Source organism: Phanerochaete carnosa (assembly GCF_000300595.1).
Source record: "Phanerochaete carnosa HHB-10118-sp unplaced genomic scaffold PHACAscaffold_5, whole genome shotgun sequence".
NCBI lineage: Eukaryota > Fungi > Basidiomycota > Agaricomycetes > Polyporales > Phanerochaetaceae > Phanerochaete > Phanerochaete carnosa.
This window is the reverse complement of record NW_006767632.1, coordinates 2,838,227-2,852,768: the sequence shown is the minus strand read 5'-3', so window position 1 is coordinate 2,852,768 and position 14,542 is coordinate 2,838,227. Positions and strand designations below refer to the sequence as shown.

The 14,542-nt window shown below is 51.5% G+C and overlaps 4 protein-coding genes across 4 annotated transcripts; all 4 read right to left on the bottom strand.

The window, feature by feature from the left end:
* Positions 1 to 902: 902 nt before the first annotated feature.
* PHACADRAFT_256807 (uncharacterized protein) lies at positions 903 to 3,094 on the bottom strand. The gene is made up of 14 exons (XM_007396124.1): positions 3,001 to 3,094; positions 2,838 to 2,950; positions 2,759 to 2,785; positions 2,524 to 2,712; positions 2,344 to 2,471; positions 2,269 to 2,286; positions 2,096 to 2,211; positions 1,914 to 2,028; positions 1,838 to 1,851; positions 1,622 to 1,788; positions 1,544 to 1,566; positions 1,409 to 1,490; positions 1,087 to 1,359; positions 903 to 1,032 (listed from the first exon to the last, which is right to left on the bottom strand). The coding sequence occupies exons 3-14, from the start codon at positions 2,770 to 2,772 to the stop codon at positions 945 to 947; spliced, it is 1,227 nt and encodes a 408-aa protein (XP_007396186.1). The 5' UTR covers positions 2,773 to 2,785; positions 2,838 to 2,950; positions 3,001 to 3,094; the 3' UTR covers positions 903 to 944.
* A 193-nt stretch (positions 3,095 to 3,287) lies between these two features.
* PHACADRAFT_209390 (uncharacterized protein) lies at positions 3,288 to 6,286 on the bottom strand. Its single transcript, XM_007396123.1, has 14 exons — positions 6,023 to 6,286; positions 5,852 to 5,960; positions 5,769 to 5,795; positions 5,535 to 5,723; positions 5,352 to 5,479; positions 5,272 to 5,289; positions 5,055 to 5,219; positions 4,922 to 5,005; positions 4,856 to 4,869; positions 4,639 to 4,805; positions 4,561 to 4,583; positions 4,424 to 4,505; positions 4,100 to 4,372; positions 3,288 to 4,045 (listed from the first exon to the last, which is right to left on the bottom strand). Exons 1-14 carry the CDS (start codon positions 6,081 to 6,083, stop codon positions 3,958 to 3,960), a joined length of 1,428 nt encoding a protein of 475 aa, XP_007396185.1. The 5' UTR covers positions 6,084 to 6,286; the 3' UTR covers positions 3,288 to 3,957.
* Positions 6,287 to 6,627: 341 nt separating this feature from the next.
* Positions 6,628 to 9,274, bottom strand: PHACADRAFT_209389 (uncharacterized protein). Its single transcript, XM_007396122.1, has 15 exons — positions 8,988 to 9,274; positions 8,818 to 8,926; positions 8,730 to 8,756; positions 8,555 to 8,681; positions 8,487 to 8,526; positions 8,305 to 8,424; positions 8,230 to 8,247; positions 8,053 to 8,168; positions 7,870 to 7,984; positions 7,801 to 7,814; positions 7,581 to 7,747; positions 7,504 to 7,526; positions 7,368 to 7,449; positions 7,046 to 7,318; positions 6,628 to 6,991 (listed from the first exon to the last, which is right to left on the bottom strand). The coding sequence occupies exons 1-15, from the start codon at positions 9,172 to 9,174 to the stop codon at positions 6,904 to 6,906; spliced, it is 1,506 nt and encodes a 501-aa protein (XP_007396184.1). The 5' UTR covers positions 9,175 to 9,274; the 3' UTR covers positions 6,628 to 6,903.
* A 967-nt stretch (positions 9,275 to 10,241) lies between these two features.
* Positions 10,242 to 12,721, bottom strand: PHACADRAFT_256800 (uncharacterized protein). The gene is made up of 14 exons (XM_007396121.1): positions 12,535 to 12,721; positions 12,365 to 12,473; positions 12,283 to 12,309; positions 12,047 to 12,235; positions 11,865 to 11,992; positions 11,790 to 11,807; positions 11,613 to 11,728; positions 11,429 to 11,543; positions 11,360 to 11,373; positions 11,143 to 11,309; positions 11,066 to 11,088; positions 10,932 to 11,013; positions 10,610 to 10,882; positions 10,242 to 10,554 (listed from the first exon to the last, which is right to left on the bottom strand). Exons 1-14 carry the CDS (start codon positions 12,713 to 12,715, stop codon positions 10,467 to 10,469), a joined length of 1,530 nt encoding a protein of 509 aa, XP_007396183.1. The 5' UTR covers positions 12,716 to 12,721; the 3' UTR covers positions 10,242 to 10,466.
* Positions 12,722 to 14,542: the final 1,821 nt, after the last annotated feature.

Sequence of the window (14,542 nt, the reverse complement as noted above, 5' to 3'; positions counted from 1 at the left end):
GGGCTCAGGCTCAGGCTCAGGCTTGGGGTCAGGACTCAGCCCAACATGCCATGGGCCCAATCTGGGCTTTAAGCTCAAGCTGTGCCTGCATATCACTAGCTGAATATTTGTTTGATTTTTAAGTGTACAGTGTTCACCGGTGCCTTGTGCGCACATTGTTTACCTATATTTGCCCATATACAATATTGCCTTTCATTCATATGTATGACATAACGTGAAGTAGCTGTCTACCTGCCAAATACCTCTCTTGAACCTTAACAACACAGACCACAGCTGTGGCTATTTTTTTGAGCTCCTGCCTTTGAGTTCATCAAATATTCAGCCATGTCAAACACTCCCTCAATATCAGACTCTACGCAACAGTATTTCTGTGATGCCTTACAGTACATAAAGACAGTCTGGCAATGCATGAATGGTATATAGCACTTCTGAGATAGGCATCTGGTACACTCTTCTGGCCTTCTTGAGACTCACACACTGTCTTCTCTTTGACTCATTAGGCTGAGTAGTGTGGTCTCAAAACTGATTTGTCCAGAAATTAGCTTAGTATACTGCTAGTCTACCTGTACATGCAGTTCAAAATCAAAATTTGTTTATTTGTGTCATATTTATCAGGGCAGGACTGGTCTGAGCTGGTCTGAATCGGTCTAAGACCGCATTTGGTCCTAGACTGGTTATGACTGGTCCAGGACTGCACGGAGGACTGTACAGGACCAGGACCCAGTCTTGGTCCGGTCCTGCACAAACAGATGCTGGTCCTTGACCAGTCTGAGTCCTGGTCCCACCCAATTTTTAAAAAAGACTGGACCGGACCGGACCCTCAACCACTAAATCATATCACATTCACATTTATAGTCCATTTGTGTAGTACGGACACCAACGCGTACGTATCGGTAGGATAGATTTCAGCCGCCACTAGCACCGAACATTCTAATTCGAGCAAGCTATGTATCCGCTAGAATGGCCGACCGTATGAGACTCTCTGATCCTGAATATCGCGACACGAAACGAGCCTCGAATGGCTTGGGCGGGCTATGGGTATGTAAGCGCAACCGAACTTTTGGGATCAGCAGTCGGTGTGCCCACCTGAATACGTGCGGGGCAAATTCCTCCTTGACCTCGATGACCTTGCCGTTCTCGTCCACGGCTTTCTCGATCGTGAAGACGGCTAGAAGGTTGGACACGGCTATGAAGAGCATATCGAGAACGAAGTGACGGCCGGCACATATCCTGCGTCCGTACCCGAACGTCTCCGTGGGGAAAGGAACGTCGTCCCGCAGTTTTCCGTCTGCGGAGAGGAATCGTCTGGGGTTGAATGTGTCTGGGTCCGGATATATCTCTTCGTCGTGGAGAATGGCCCTGGCAAGGCACGCTGAGTCTTACACACGACACACGGCGATTCACCTACCAAGAATTTCCCATGACCACTGAGCCCGCCGGGATGTGATAGCCATTGTACTCATCATCGGTCATTGCACGGCGCGGAGACGCTGGAGACCAACAGCCGTTATTTAGAGGCATGTGATTCGAGATAGACACGAACCTAGAGGGAGAGGTGAATGCCACCTATTCAGATTGTGAGCAAAGGCGCTGCGATACGTATATAATTGGCTGTACACACCGTAGGACCTCGTATATCACGGCCGTGACGCAGGGAAGAGAATTCTGGTCATCCATCTCTGGTAAGCGATCCCGACCAACGACGCGATCGATCTCCTCTTGTACCAGGGCTTGTGCCTCCGGGTACAGAACCATGGCGAGGACGAATGTGGAAAGTACGATGACCGTCTGCGGTTGCATCAGTTTGAGTGCAACGCGTGTGCAGTCCGCCACGCACTGTGTCTGCGCCAGCTATACGCAATCACTCCGAGTCAGCATGTGCGACAATGTACTGCAGGGCGAGGGAGTCCTACCTGCATATGTCGTCCCTGTGATATTCATAAATATCTCGTCAGACGTTGACAGATCTGTCTCGCCAGTGTCGGACAGCAAGGATGCCGCGAGACACGGCTGAGCGCTGCCGTCTTTCTAGCAGAGGTATGTAGCCCGACATAGTGAGGTATGTGCGAGAGCGGAACTCCGAGAGGGAGCGCACCATTGCTTTTTTGAACTGGTGGTAAGGCTCCTCGTACATGGCATCGACCAACGTCTTCCACTCGGCTGCTTGGCGTTTGAAGCGTGCCCCTGGGAACCATGCCGGTACATGCTTCACTATGAGTCAAGTAAGCCACAAACGGTTCTGGAGGGAACAGAGACCGCCGAACACACAGATAGGGAAGACATCAACTGCAGAGAAGAAAATCAGGTAAAGCGAAGGGCACAAGCGTAATATCTTCCACGAACCAAGGAAGATTCCCGCATTGATGATATGGTTGACCGTATACACGGCCTTCTCTACGAGTTCAATTCGGGGGTCGCCAGGCTGCGCGTCAGATGCATAAACGATATCGAGAATCATAGATCCTGCCATGCTGTAAAGCAATGAGGCTGAAGAATGAAGGAAAAGAGGTCATCATAGCTCACTAGCGAACATGTGGGACGAAGTCGTCACCGGATTTTAGAAGCGACTGCAGCAGCTTGTGGACCGCTTTAGCTTGTTTGAGGTGATACTGCGGGACAGCACGGGGGCGGAAATACTGATGGAATAACCTGCGGTGTGTTCTCCAGTAATCGCCGTACGGCAGAAGCCCCCAATTGCGATGCCATCCGGTGCTGAATCAAGGTGAGCACGGTACTTTCCCTTGCGAAAGGCGCTTACAGCTCGGTCAACATGACGGATTGTTCTCTGTGAACAATGGTCAGCCACGTTCTAGGCAATTGCGACCAGATTCACGTACTTACTTGTCAGAGTATATGTGGGGACGCTTGTCGAGCAGCTCTTTGGAGGCCACAGCGCTGTTGATTACGATAATGTGCGCGCCGAGTGCCTGAAGATGAACGATGTCGGAGCCTAGAGAAAGCGATTGAGATGGGATTACCACGCCGCCCAAACATACTTACCATACTGACGCGCCCAATCCCTGTACACCACCCACCCATTCTTCATGGGCACATCAAAAACGTTACCGACGATGGGGAGCCCTTTGGGCCCGGGAGGATATCGACGGCGTTGTCGTCTTCGAGAGAAAACTGCCCAGACAGCGAACAGTGCGGCGAGAACGTACAGGAGGGCAAACTTTGCCACATCGAAACGTAGCATCGGAGGCGCGTTGTCCGGAGTTACAGCTGCAAAGACACAGTGCATGCGACTTCATAAGTACACATCGAAGAATTGCGGCTGCCATACCAGAAGGCACGGATCGTGAGTAACATACCTGACCGTACAGGAATAGCCCAGAAATGCTGGCTTCGATAGGACACGAGACCTACATGCTAGATGGCAAAATATGTCACGAGCGACTCGCTTGCACGAGCCGATGGCAGCATTAGGCGAGATAGAGCAAGTTGATGGCTTGGCCCCGCTTGGGCTTTGGATGTGCTGATATTACGCGCATAACTGAGCATATGCTAATTTCTAACGGTCCAGAATGCGGTTGGAAGGGACTCCGTGAACGGTCTCACGCTCAGGCGTGACATGTGTGCTTCGCGTGAGAGAGTCTGGGAGACTCTCCAGTGCCATCAGAAGGTGCAAAAGCTGCCGCTCAGACAATCGCGGCAATCGCTACAGGCGGCGCCGGCGCCGGCGATGTGAGGGCAAGTGTGGTGGTGATGAGGGGGTTGTGCCGTGTGCGACGGACGAGTTGGAGAGCTCGACGGCGCTCTGCAGCGCGGTGACACGAAAACTGCCGAGCTTGCTCGGTGAACGTTTATCGATTGCTTTCTCCTTGAGCCGTACAGCTGCACTCGATGGCAGCGTTTCGCAGATAATTTATTCATGTTGGTAGCATACATAGTGCATGCTCAGTCTTCCAAGTAAGCGCGCCGAAAGTGTTTTGTCTTGTAGTACGCACGAATAGGCTACGCATCTGCTAGAGCAGCCGACCGTATCAGGCTATCTGCTCCTGAATAACGCGGCTTGAAGTGAGCCTTGAAAGGTTTCGGTGGGCTGTGGGCACATAAGCATGCCGAGCTGTGGAATGCCGGTAGTCGACAAGCTCACCTCAACACATGCGGAACAAACTCCTCCTTGACTTCGACGGCCTCGCCGTTCTCGTCTACAGCTGCCTCGATGGTGAAGACGGCTAGAAGGTTCGACATAGCCACGAAGAGCGTGTCCAGGGCGAAGTAACGCCCAGGAGATATCCTGCGCCCGTATCCGAACGTTTCGATGGGGAAAGGGACGTCGTCTCGAAGCCTCCCATCGTCGAAGAGAAAGCGGCTCGGTTTGAAGGAGTATGGGTCGGGGTATCTCTCGTCGTCGTGAAGAATCGCCCTTTTTAATCATTGTTAGCCTGGGCTCTATCTGTAAATTTTTGCGCCTTACCATGAATTGCCGATTACTAGCGAGCCTGCTGCAATATGGTAACCCTTGTAGTCGTCGTCGGTGATCGCACGATGTGGCGTCGCTAAAACCAGTTTTTCATCAATCACGAGTGTACAGCACAGGAGGCGTCTGCGGACCTAGAGGCAGAGGCGAATGCCACCTATTCAGCCCGTGAGCAAGACCAGCATAAGACATGCGTGACCGATCGTCCGCACCTCAAGACCTCATTCATCACAGCCGTGACTCGAGGAAGAGACTGCCGGTCATCTACCTGTGGTAACCGATCTCGACCTATCACGCGGTCGAGCTCCTCCTGTACAAACACTTGTATCTCAGGATGCAGGATCATCGCCAAGATGAACGTGGAGAGCGCGATGACCGTCTGCAATCGTGTCAGACCAAATACTTCCTGCGTGGGATATTGCGACGTACCGTTTCTTCGCCAGCTGTCTCTTCCTCAGCATGCGCGACGTGTGCTACATGGTGAGTTAATCTCACCTGCGTACGCTGTCCCCGTGAGCGCAATAAATATCTCGTCGAGTCTTGACACATCCGTCGCATCAGCGTTCGAAAGTAAGGACACTGCGAAACACGGTTAAATGTTGTCTTCGTTCCAGTACAAGTTCGAAACATAATGCCTTCAGATACATGCGAGAACGGGATCTCGAGAGGAGGTGCACCATTGCCGCCTTGAACTGGTAGTAAGGCACCTCGAACATGGCATCTACTAGCTTCCTCCAATTGCCTGCCTGACGCTTGAAACGCGCTCCTGGGAACCATGCCGGTACGTGCTTTACTGTGCGACAAGTGAGAAAAAGCGGCTTCCAACGGGACGCGCGAGCACGCACAGATCGGGAACACATAAACTGTAGAAGAAGAAGAAATTTGAGCAAGACTGAAGATGGAAGTGTGCCAAGTTGCCACACACCAAGGAAGATCCCTGCGTTGACTATTTGGGTAGCCGTGTACGTGGCCTTCTCCACAAGTTCGAGGCGGGGGTCGCCAGGCAGCACGTCAAAAGCGTAAACGACGTCGAGAATCATAGATCCCGCCATGCTGAATAACAGTGAGACTGTAGATGGGGCAGACGAGTGGAATGATCGAAACTCACTAGCGGATATGCGGGACACAGTTGCCTTGGAAGTCCACAAGCAGCTGCAGTAGTCTGCGGACAACCTTGGCTTGTTTGAGACGATATTGTGGTACTGCAAGAGGGCGAAAGTGTTGGTGGAATAACCGGCGATTCTCCCTCCAATAATCGCCGTACGGCATCAATGCCATGTTGCGATGCCATCCAGTTCTACGTCAATATCAGCACAGTACTTCCATTGCACAGGGTACTTACAACTCGTTCATCATAACAGACTGTTCTCTGTGGGCAACGCTCAGCCGAATACCAAGTAAATGCATGTGAGCCCATGTGCTTACTTGTCAGAGTACACGCGAGGCCGCTTGTCGAATAGCTCTTTGGCGGCAGCGGCGCTGTTGACGACGTAGATGTGAACGCCCAGGGTTTGAACATGAACAATATCGGAACCTAAACACAGCGGTCGGGATAAACTCTAGCCCGCCTCTGTAGATGAAATATAGTGGACGTACCATACTGACGCGCCCAATCTCTGTACACGAGCCAACCATACTTTAGTGGTACATCAAACATATTCCCGATGACTGGCAGCCCTCTTGGTCCTGGAGGGTACAGAAAACGCTGCCGCTTTCGGGAGGCAATTATCCAAAGGGCCAACAGAGCGACGAGGATGCATAGTCAAAACGTTACGTCGGAGGCACAGCGTAGCAGCTCCAGAAACGCAATCTGTACGGCTATAGAAGTGCACGTTGAAGCACTGCCGCGACCGTTCGCCTTTGGAAGGCATAGAATGTGAGTAACATAGCCGATTGTAGAGAAGCAGCTCAGGAGCACTTACTTCAAAAGGAGAGATGGTATACACGCCAAGTTGGAGCTATAGAATAATATGTCACAAGCTGATGCATGGCATTCTCAGCGGGATAGAAGAGAACTATAAAGTACACGAAGCTGCATCACAGATTGCACCTCGGCGAATCGGAGTGAGAATAGGGAAGAGCACTATACATAAAATAATCTCATGTGAGCTGAGTCGTGCGAGAGTCCGAGAAACTTTGTCCGATAGTCCGGCACGCAACAGAGGAGATCGTGCCTGGGAGCTTAGATAGTACGGAGATTGCCGACGAATGTTTGGTGATCGCTAGCCTCACTACGCGGAGGCCAGGAAAGTCTCTGGGATGTATTCACCTACAAGACGGGCACTCAGTCCATTCTACGATAAGGTCAGTACAGCAGAGATGCTCACGCTCAGAGTGCTAATCGGGGACAGTCTCCGAGCGTGCGAAAGGTTGAACTCTCGCCAATGACTCGCGATGGCAGCAACGCCAGAAGGAAATACAACGAATGAAACGTCTAAAAACGCCGACGTGTCTATCCCCCGGCAAGCACAAACAGCCTACGCGTCTGATAGAACCGCTGACCGTATCAGACTTTCTGCTCCTGGATGACGCGGCTTGAAACAAGCCTTGAAAGGCTTCGGTGCGCTATGGGTCCGTTAGACCTCCGAGCTGCTATGAAATGGCAGTCGATATGCTCACCTCATAATGTGCTGGGTAAATTCCTCCCTGATCTCAATAACCTGGCCATTCTCATCCACAGCCTTCTCGATGTTGAAGACAGCCAGAAGGCTCGAGACGACGAGAAACAGGGTGTCCATGGCGAAGTAGCGACCAGGACATATCCTGCGACCGTAGCCGAACGTTTCTGTGGGGAGAGGGACATCGTCTCGGAGCGTCCCGTCTGCAGACAGGAATCGTTTTGGGTTGAAGGAGTATGGGTCGGGGTACGTCTCCTCGTCGTGGAGAATTGCCCTGGTCAATTGTTGTCAATTAAGGCCGTGTTTCAACACTTCATACTTACCATGTGTTACCAAAGACTATCGAGCCTGCAGGGATATGGTAGCCATTGTATTCATCATCGAACATCGCACGGTGGGCAGTCGCTGAGGTCAAACTCTGTCAATCATAAGCTCATAAGGAGTAGAGCGGATGCGAACCTAAAGGCAGAGGAGGATATCGCCTGTTCTGCCTGTGAGCGAGACTGGCGCGATGTAGTGTGATTGGTTGCACGTACCGCATGACCTCATGCATCACAGCTGTGACACGAGGAAGAGACGGCTGGTCCTCCATCACCGGTAATCGATCGTTACCGACAACCTTGTCAAGCTCCTCTTGCACAAATGTTTGCATATCCGGGTTCAAGACCATGGCGAGAATGAACGAGACGGTTGTAATGACTGTCTGCAATATGGCATTAGTCAAGTGTCATCGCGCTCAGCCCTTTGGGCACGTACTGTGTCAGAGCCAGCTGCGTGCATGCGGTCAGCATGGGTCACGTATACTGCACAACGAGCCAATCTCACCTGCGTATGCTGTCCCCGTGAGCGCTATAAAAATCTCATCTAGTCTTGACATATCTGTCGCGTCGGCGTCGGACAGTAAAGATAGAGCGAGGCACGGCTGAGCACTGCCTTCATTCTAGTATGATTGTGGAACCCAAGGCCACTAAACACACGCGAGGGTTGATTCCAGTGAAGAAGACGTACCATCGTCTCCTTGAACTGACTGTAAGGCACCTCGTACATGGCATCCACCAGCGCCTTCCACTTGGCTGCTTGACGCTTGAACCCCGCACCAGGAAACCATGCAGGCACATTCCTCACTATGTGATGAGCAAGAAATAAGTGGCTTTCCAAGGGGTTAAGAGGCACGTTAGAACGTACAGATCGGAAAAATATCAACTGTTTGGAAAGGAATGAGCACGACGAGATATACAAGTATAGCAAGTCACGACGAACCAAGGAAGATTCCCGCCTCGAGCATTTCATTACCTGCGCGCATAGCTTTCTCCACGAGTTCAAGACGGGGGTCGTGGGGCTGCACATCAAAGGCGTAGACGGTATCGAGAATCAACGATCCTGCAAAACTAGAAGATACTGGTTGGGCCAAGCAGGGGAGGAGACAGGACACCGTAACTCACTAGCGAACATGCGGTACGAAGTCGTCTCCGGGTCGGGAGTCTAGTAGTAGATTTAATAGCCTACGAACGGCTTTCGCTCGTTTGGGATGATACTGTGGGACTGCGAGTGGGCGGAAATGTTGGTGGAACAGCCGGCGATGCTCCCTCCAGTAATCGCCATATTGCATCAGTGACCAGTTGCGATAGGGCCCAGTGCTGTGCCGGCATTAGTGGAGCATTGTTTTCCAGAACGGGGGCGCTTACACCTCGAGCAACATAGAAGTTAGCTCTCTGCAAACGGCGATCAGCCATATGCAGGACGGAACACGCAGATTCGCCTGGCAGTGCTCACTTGTCGGAGTATATGCCATGACGTTTGTCAAAGAGATCTTTGGCGGCCTTGGCACTGTTTACCACCACAATGTGCATGCCGAGGCTCTGGAGATGAATGATGTCGGAGTCTAGGGGCAAGGGAAGAGGTTGGCGCCAGTCCATTGCCCAGATGTAACGTACTGGACGCACCATACTGACGCGCCCAATCTTTGTAGGTATACCAGCCATACCCGACCGGTATATCAAGAATATTGCCAACAACAGGAAGCCCTTTAGGGCCAGGAGGATACCGATAGCGCTGTCGTTTCCGAAAGGCGACTGCCCAAAGAGCAGTTAGAGCGATAGAAACATACACGAATGTAATAAGAGGCTGCATCGTTCCGAAACGCAAATCTCATGCTGCTGCTGCAGTTTATATATGCACGCGGGTTTATAAGCCCGTGTTGGCACACTGCAGGGGACGCCATGAGCACCATATACAGTACTAGTAAAGGGAGCATAAGTTTCAGTCTGACATATCAAGGGTAAGATGGAGGAGAATTACTTGGCCAAACGGATTGCCAGACGCGTGAAGCGGCTAGATAGCGTTGGCAGCTTGCGGAAGACGTGAGCTGAGCGAGCGAGGGCCGGGGCGGAGCGCTGAACGTTAACGCTGAGCGACGGGCTTGCGAACAGGGACGTAAACCTGGTTCGCATCAGGAACCCGGGGTGCGAGAGAGAGAAGTCGGGAAATTGAAAGGCGAGAAACGACGTGCGACGGACAGCCCCATTGCGCTATGCTATACACCAACATTTGTAAACGTAAAGTTGGGTACGTACGTATCGGTGTAGCAGCATGGTGTATCGAGGTGAAAATCAAAGATTTCGGAGCCGCAACCGCCTTGTGTCAGGCTCCTCACGAGCAGATCCGTGGCCATAGGACTGAAGTACCGATGAGTCATCGCTATACGATAAACACGTCCGACGATCCACGGACAAAACATTGGCGAACAATGGCATCGTGCTTGCGCGTGCAGACTTTGATAGACTGCCTTTGATGGCAGTCTTATGAGGGCCAAACCGGCTGAGTTTGAAAATGCAACCTTTTTAGGACGGGTAAAACCTAGGGATTAGGCGCCCAAGCTAGTCCAGCACTGGATGGTAAGCGCAAGTTTCCCTTGTAAGATTGATCAAGAATCGGCTGAACAAGGCCTTGTGTTTCTCAGCTTTTCAATCGAGAGAAATAGGAGACAAACTCTAGCTTTCCATCAGCCTTACCCTGTTTTGGAGGCATAATCGGAAAAAAATTGGACCTTATTTACCCACTTGTCGTGCCCTTGGTAGGTGTGCAGTTGCGCCATAAGCTATGAACTCGCATCTTTCGAAATGTCCTACTATTAGAAGTTCGCCTCCAACGAATTTGCTAACACGCGGGGCCCGGGTTCGCAAAGCGGGCGCGCTCGAGACTGCAAGACGGCCACTCAGCTCGTTCTACAATACACTTAACATATTACTCGCAGTGTAAAATACATAGATACCCACGCTCAGATTCGGGGAAAAGTCTCTGAGCGTCCGAAAGGTTGAACTCTCGCTAATGAGTCGCGACCGTAGCGACTGACTGAGCCACGTCAAAACACATAAAACGCCCGATAACTTCGACATCCCTATCCCTTGGCAAGCACAGACGGCTTACGCGTCCGCTAGAGCTGCCGACCGTATAAGACTCTCCGCCCCCGGATTACGCGGCTTGAAGCGGGCCTTGAAAGGCTTCGGTTGGCTATGGGTTTCATGAGACCTCTGAGCTGCCAAGAGCTGGCGATTGATATGCTCACCTGAAGACGTAGGGAGTAAATTCCACCTTGACTTCAATAGGCTTGCCATTCTCGTCCACAGCCTTCTCGATGTTGAAAACAGCTAGGAGGCTCGATATAGCTAGAAAGAGGGCGTCCATGGCGAAGTAACGGCCGGCACATATCCTGCGTCCATAGCCGAATGTTTCTGTGGGGAGAGGCACATCGTCTCGGAGCTTCCCGTCCTCAGACAAGAACCGTTTCGGGTTGAACGAGAACGGATCGGGGTACACTTCCTCGTCGTGGAGGATTGCCCTGTCTAGTTGTTGTCGATCAAGGCCATATTTAAATAATCCGCACTTACCATGTGTTACCAATGACCATCGAGCCTGCAGGGATATGGTAGCCATTGTACTCATCATCGGTAGTCGAACGGTGGGGAGTCGCTGGAACCAAACTCTGTCAATCATAGACACACGGAGTAAGATGGATGCAAACCTAGTGGCATAGGGGGGTATCGTCTGCTCTGTCTGTGAGCGGGACTAGCGTGATATGATGCGACCAGTTGCACGTACCGCATGACCTCATGCATCACAGCTGCGACTCGAGGAAGAGACGGCTGATCTTCCATCACTGGCAATCGATCGTTACCGACGACCTGGTCAAGCTCCTCTTGCACGAATGCTTGTATTTCAGGATTCAAGATCATGGCGAGGACGAACGTGGTAATTGTAATTGCTGTCTGTAATATGACATTAGTCCACCCGTATTGCTCGACTTCTTGCCACGCACCGTGTCCGAGCCGGCTATGTGCGTACGGTCAGCATGAGTCAAGTATACTATGCAGCGAGCTAATCTCACCCGAGTATGCTGTCCCCGTGAGCGCAATAAACGTTTCTTCAAGTTTTGAAATATCTGTCGTGTCGGCCTCGGACAGAAGAGATAGAGTAAGACACGGTTGAGCACCGCCTTCGTTCTAATACAGATATGCAACACGAGGCCGTTAAACACACGCGAAGACGAGATTCCGGTGAACGGGACGTACCACTGCCGTCTTGAACAGACCGTAAGGCACCTCGTACATGTCATCCACCAGCGCCTTCCATTTGGCTGCTTTACGCTTGAATCCCGCGCCAGGAAACCATGCCGGCAAATACATCACTATATGATGAGTGAAGGAATCAGTGACTTCCGAAGGAGGAAGAAGCGCCCTCGGACGTACAGATCGGGAAAATATCGACTGTGTGGAAAAATGAGCACGACGAGGTATATATAAGTGTAGGATTTCGTGACGAACCAAGGAAGATTCCTGTTTTGACGATCTCTTCGCCTGCGCTCATAGCTTTCTCCACGAGTGCAAGACGGGAGTCATCGGGCTGGACATCAAAGGCGTAAATGATATCAAGAATCAATGATCCTGACATGCTAAACGATAGTACTGAGGTTAAGCAAGGGATGAGATAGGATATTGTGACTTACTAGCGAACATGCGGTAAGAAGTCATCTCGGGAATCTAGTAGTAGGTTTAATAGCCTGCGGACGGCTTTCGATTGTTTGGGATGAAACTGTGAGACTGATCCCGGGCGGAAATGCTGGTGGAATAGTCGGCGATGTTCCTTCCACTCATCGCCGTACGGCATCATTATCCAGTTTCTTTCGGGCCCAGCGCTGTATCGACGTTAGCGGAGCATTTTCTTCCTTAGCGAGGCACTTACACCTGAAGCATCATCGTAGATACCTCTCTGCAAATAGCGATCAGCCGTATGCAGGACAGAACACGCATATTTGACTGCTCACTTGTCAGAGTAATTAATGTACCGCTTCTCAAACAGATCTTTGGCGGCTTTGGCACTGTTTACCACCACAATGTGCATGCCGAGGCCATGGAAATGAAGGAGGTCGGAGCCTTGAAGGAGAAGACGAGGTTGAAACCTATTCACTGCCCCGATGTAGCGTACTGGACTCACCATACTGACGCGCCCAATCTCTGAACGTAATCCAGCCATGCCCCGTTGGTACATGAAGAATATTGCCAACAATGGGAAGGCTTTTGGGCCCAGGCGGATACCGATAATGCTGGCGCTTCCGGAAGGCGATTGCCCAGAGGGCAGTCAGAGCGATAGAAACATACACGAGCGTTGGTGCCATTGTAGTAAGAGACTGCATCGCTCCGAAACGCAGATCTCATGCTGCAGCACCAGCATATATATGCACGCGGGTTCGTAAGCCCGTGTTGACGCACTGCGGGAAGCAGCACGTGCTGACCATGCGCCGTAAAGAGAACAAACGTTTCAGTTTGACGTATCAAAAGCGAAATGAAGGAGAGCTACTTGGTCAACGGGATTGCCAGACGCGTGAAGCGGCTAGATAGCAGCTTGCAGGGTGCGTGAACCAAGTGAGCGAGCGAGACTCAGGGCGGAGCGCTGAACGCTGACGCTGAGCGACGGGCCTGCGAACTGAGAATGGACGTAAATCTGGTTCACTTCAGGGAATGCGAGAGCGAGAAGTTAGGAAAATGAAAGATGACAAAAAGCATACGACGAGCGCTACCATGGCGGCCTTGTTACAATAACAAGTTGGAGACATGTGCATTTGCACAGCAACATGAGATCGCTGGAATCAAATGTTTTGAGTCGCCATTGCCTTGTCAGACGAATGAGCCATAGATTGAACTGACCACGTCAGACCCCTCACAAGCTGAAGGCTAGCGTCCAGTCCTGATGAGTCATCGCTATTTAATAAACACATCCGACGATTCACGGACAAAACACTGTTGAACAACGGCATCGCGCCGGCGCGTTAGAATCAGTAACCGCATACACATTTGATGTGATTTCCTGTGCAATGTTGATAGGTTCATCAAATGTCATCAAATATGCATCCCATACGTATACAGTACTCGCCGCGCGACTCGGCGGGTGGAGCGACAAGCCAAACACACTTTCAATAGCTGATGTCCCTGCAGCTAGAGGAACAGCTTGTATGTCCACACACAATACTAGAACTGTTGCTGTACTAAAGAATCAGAGAGCACATGCCTAGTAATATGTCAATGTTGATTGCACCTGGACCCGGCCTAGGCTTGGCGTGCAGCCGCACCATAAGCCAAACAGCGATAAGGTCCATAAAATGGGCGCCGCTAGCATAGGTATCGATGCCGAGGACCCTGGGAACAGCCTTCTATCATGACAAGGATGGCTGGTCCGGCATGCGTCCGTGGTCGCCGCCAGCCTCAAGTCAAGGGCTGCTTCCGTAAAGCCACGACCGAGCCGTAAGGAGTGACGAGCATCGGCGAAGCGACCGTTCTTGTCTCCGTAATACTCTGCCAATAGTACAGAATTGGAAACCAGACCAAATTCTCGTCGTGCGTTAGCTTATGGTGGCGGACACTGTACGCGGAAATGAACATTTTTACTTACCAAGAAACAGACTTATACCACATTAAGCCTTTGTTGGTCTCTACCACAATCTTGGTACCAAGACCAACCCGATTCATCAGAGCTTGGGTCACACATACCTTCAATCGGCCTGAGGAGGGGATGCGGTCAAGACGAGGCTTGCTTTCATGCATTCATGGTTCGATGACGGTGGCGTGCCTTGTTTACATGTATTTTGTGCCAGGCGCCTGCTCGTTTACGCAATCTATATGACTTGTTGTGTAAAGTGCGCGCGCTCGTCCAATGTCCGGCGAGATTCAGCAGCCTTGATACCGCCCACGGACGACCGTCCCGTATGTTTACAAAAGGCGTATGGCTCGTCACGTAAGGCGTTCGTCCAATGTCCGCCGAAGTAGACGACAGTCAGCAGTCTGGCCTTGCGTAAAAATTCGCAGCAGCGAGCGCGTTCCGCCATTCCGAGTCGCATAAGTCCAGTTCTGTCGTCTGGTTCTGGCCGCAAGTCTTCTAGAGAAGGGCGAGACCCGAAGGAATTTCCACACCATTGATGACCCCGGTGATTTGACCGCTGTCCTCCTCC